The sequence below is a fragment of the Magallana gigas genome, chromosome 5 (assembly GCF_963853765.1).
Source record: "Magallana gigas chromosome 5, xbMagGiga1.1, whole genome shotgun sequence".
In the NCBI taxonomy this organism is placed as follows: Eukaryota; Metazoa; Mollusca; class Bivalvia; order Ostreida; family Ostreidae; genus Magallana; species Magallana gigas.
This window is the reverse complement of record NC_088857.1, coordinates 37,342,795-37,345,744: the sequence shown is the minus strand read 5'-3', so window position 1 is coordinate 37,345,744 and position 2,950 is coordinate 37,342,795. Positions and strand designations below refer to the sequence as shown.

General features: G+C 38.7%; 1 protein-coding gene across 1 annotated transcript; it reads left to right on the top strand.

The window, feature by feature from the left end:
• The first annotated feature begins 248 nt into the window (after positions 1-248).
• On the top strand, positions 249-1,736 carry LOC105318866 (uncharacterized). Its single transcript, XM_034466396.2, has 2 exons — positions 249-390; positions 748-1,736. Exon 2 carries the CDS (start codon positions 757-759, stop codon positions 1,366-1,368), a length of 612 nt encoding a protein of 203 aa, XP_034322287.1. The 5' UTR covers positions 249-390; positions 748-756; the 3' UTR covers positions 1,369-1,736.
• Positions 1,737-2,950: the final 1,214 nt, after the last annotated feature.

The following is a 2,950-nucleotide window of genomic DNA, read 5'->3' as shown; positions in this document are numbered from 1 at the left end:
TGAAATAAATTGCAATTTATCAATAGCAATAAACAAATTCAACTAGAGCGAATCGTTTTGTTTATTATATCACAATCGACTAAAGCGACCTCTGTCGGTCAGTGATGTGCATTAGGACTTGAGTCATTAAACTCGTTAAGTATGACTAAATTTGAAAAGCTAATTCCCAGGGACCTTGCACTTTGTTTTGCAAACTGTTCAACCAACCTATGGCTCGGATCACCCAAAGGCTCCTCCCTCCCTTGTCAGTCCAGAGTCTATATAACACATTACGATGTCAACAGAATTTCAATCTCGTCATTGCGAGAGACTTGTGTCAAATAGTCACGGTATTCACTTCCGCTGTGTTTTTTTTTCTCTTGGTGATTTGCTGCATCTAGCATTCTCAAGGTAATTATTTTTTTATATAGTATAGAATTTTAACCAAAGAATCATTTTTTTTTAATTTTTATTCAAATTTCTACAAGATTTAAGCCTCGATGTATATATATATAATAATTTTTGAGTTGGCGCATTTTTTCCCTTAGTGTTACAACGTTCGCTCAGGCATTAGGTTAACGTACATGTAATACAATTTTTGTGATCGATTTTAGGTGTCAGTAGTCTGTAGGGCAAGCACTCTCACTCTCGATTTTCCCCTGTTGCTATAAATAAAGAGAGCAGAGATGCTGAGTTTCAGTGCGTTGGATAACCTGTAAGAGGTGTGATGAGTTTGGATTTTAATGATTTCATTTATTCTTTTAACAGACAGAAACCATGCTCCTGAAACACGAATTCAGATTCCATGAGACCGAACTCGAATGGATGGACTGCCTTCCTGTAGTCGCAACTCTAGTAACGGGTCGTCATGTGATCATAGACTACATGACAGAGCAACAGCTCACAGAGACCTACTGTATGATCCAGGAGGCGGCCCAACATGGTGACGGGTACGGAATCGACGAATTCGACTCCGAAAAAGACTTCCGTCATGAAATCGAGGGCAGCGATTGTTTTGCTATCGTTAGTAAAGACAGTGGCGAACTCCTCGCCGGGTTGATTCTGGCTGTGAGCAAGTTCTACCGAGGAATGAGCGGAGTATGTGACCCGTTCATCATCGTAAAACGCACAGAGCGAAAACAAAAACTCGGCGAGTTCTGCATGAGGAAAGCCATCGAGTTTTCAAAGAAGCTCGGATACATGGGAATGTACGTTGATACCTTCTCTAATAACGTAGCCGTGCAGAGAATCATCGAGAAGATAGGCGGTTTCCAACGGGTGGGTTTCCTTCCATTGGGAGGTCGCCTGCAGACCGGACAGTTGGTGGGCTCTGTTATTTACTACCGGGACCTGTCTCCGGAAAAACCGAAAAAACCGGAAGATACCTGAACTTTGACCTGTGTATAGAAACATTCATCTGATGCCCCAATATCAGATAACTTTACTATCATGCCAAACTGAGCTTACCGTTGTCACCATCAAGTGTTTAAGCTTACAAAATGACAATGCGCGACAGTAGTGCTCCACAAATTGAGATGTATTTTGAAGAACTATATTAATGTACATACGCATGTAGATCTCCGCGATATTGTCTCGTGTACATAGTATGCACAGTGACTTCATTGTCCTATAAACATTTTGCGATAAAGACGAGACTTTTACACTCATTCTATTGCAACACTTGGTTGTGACTGTTGTTGAAATTTATACAATTGTTATAAGTTTTGTACATATTAAAAGCAGCACATCAAAATTTTGATATTTTTGTTGTATTTGATATACAATAGACAAAAGATAAAGAGGCGCGGTCCTACAAAGTTAAGTACGTAATGTCACATGATGTGACGTGCACCTAATGTCAAAGCCAATTTTTATCAATGAATAAAATTTCATAACGAAGGAAATGTCAGTAAAAGCCGTTTTTAATTAAACAATGAATTAGAAAACACATTAAATTATATTTTTTAATAAAGGATCTCCAGATATTGCGCAACTTTCACCAAGCGAACTTGCCATTTCTGTCCAGGTTCCCCCAGAAGATTACCTCACTAGCATTTGAAGACGTTTTTGTTCTAGCCCGAGGATACAAAAATTTGAATATTACGTTAATTTTAAGAATAAATTTCTCAAGTAGATAGTATTCTCCATAATTGTCAGAACGTATATCTCAACTGTCAGTACAGGTTTTTTATGCATATTTTATGAAAGTCCTATATTCCATGCGTGATATATTGTATTTTACTGTCATATTCTCTAAAGAGACACTGAAACAATTTGTGTCATTTTTACCGAAAAAAGTCTCAGAATTTTAAGGAAAAGAATGCTATATGTTTTCAAAGCAGTATTGAAGGTATGCGAACTTATGCAACGGATTCGATAGCAAAGGAATTCGATTTTTTATCTGTCACACCTGTGTTACATTTATTGCACCTGGCATGCTTTTCCTTTAGATTTTTGAAGGTTTTAAATCAATCGGTGGAACTAGATTAGGTTGTAGTTGTTGGACGTGGAATGAAAACTGCATTTTAACAGCGAATGAATTCGGTGAATAATTGTTATCATGGTATAAACAAGGCTCCATGCTGGTCAACAAACATACAAACATCGCCAAAATTTCATTTTGTTGGTAAACAAAATCTATAAGCATCCCCCCTCTTTCCACAAGATCAGTCATCCTAATGGTAAACAATGTAGATGACCCCCACCCCCCCCCCCCACCCCCACTCTAAAACAATAGAAAAGTGTAAAGACATTCAAAATCACAGACAGTGGTATGTGTTTTTGTATTTAAAAACTGTTGCTGGTCATAAAACACCATTGAAAGCTTTTCATCATAAGGGGGGGGGGGGGGGGGGGGGGGGTCAGTCTTTGGCTATTGCTACATGTAGGTAGCTCAATTCTTCTATTACGTTTGCTTCAGAGCTGAGTACGACTATAGACTACGACTGACGACCGCCCGTTTGGAGGCCGT

Bases quoted from the DNA above. Each gene is read 5' to 3' on its own strand.
- LOC105318866 (XM_034466396.2), top strand. From the start codon at position 757: ATGCTCCTGAAACACGAATTCAGATTCCATGAGACCGAACTCGAATGG.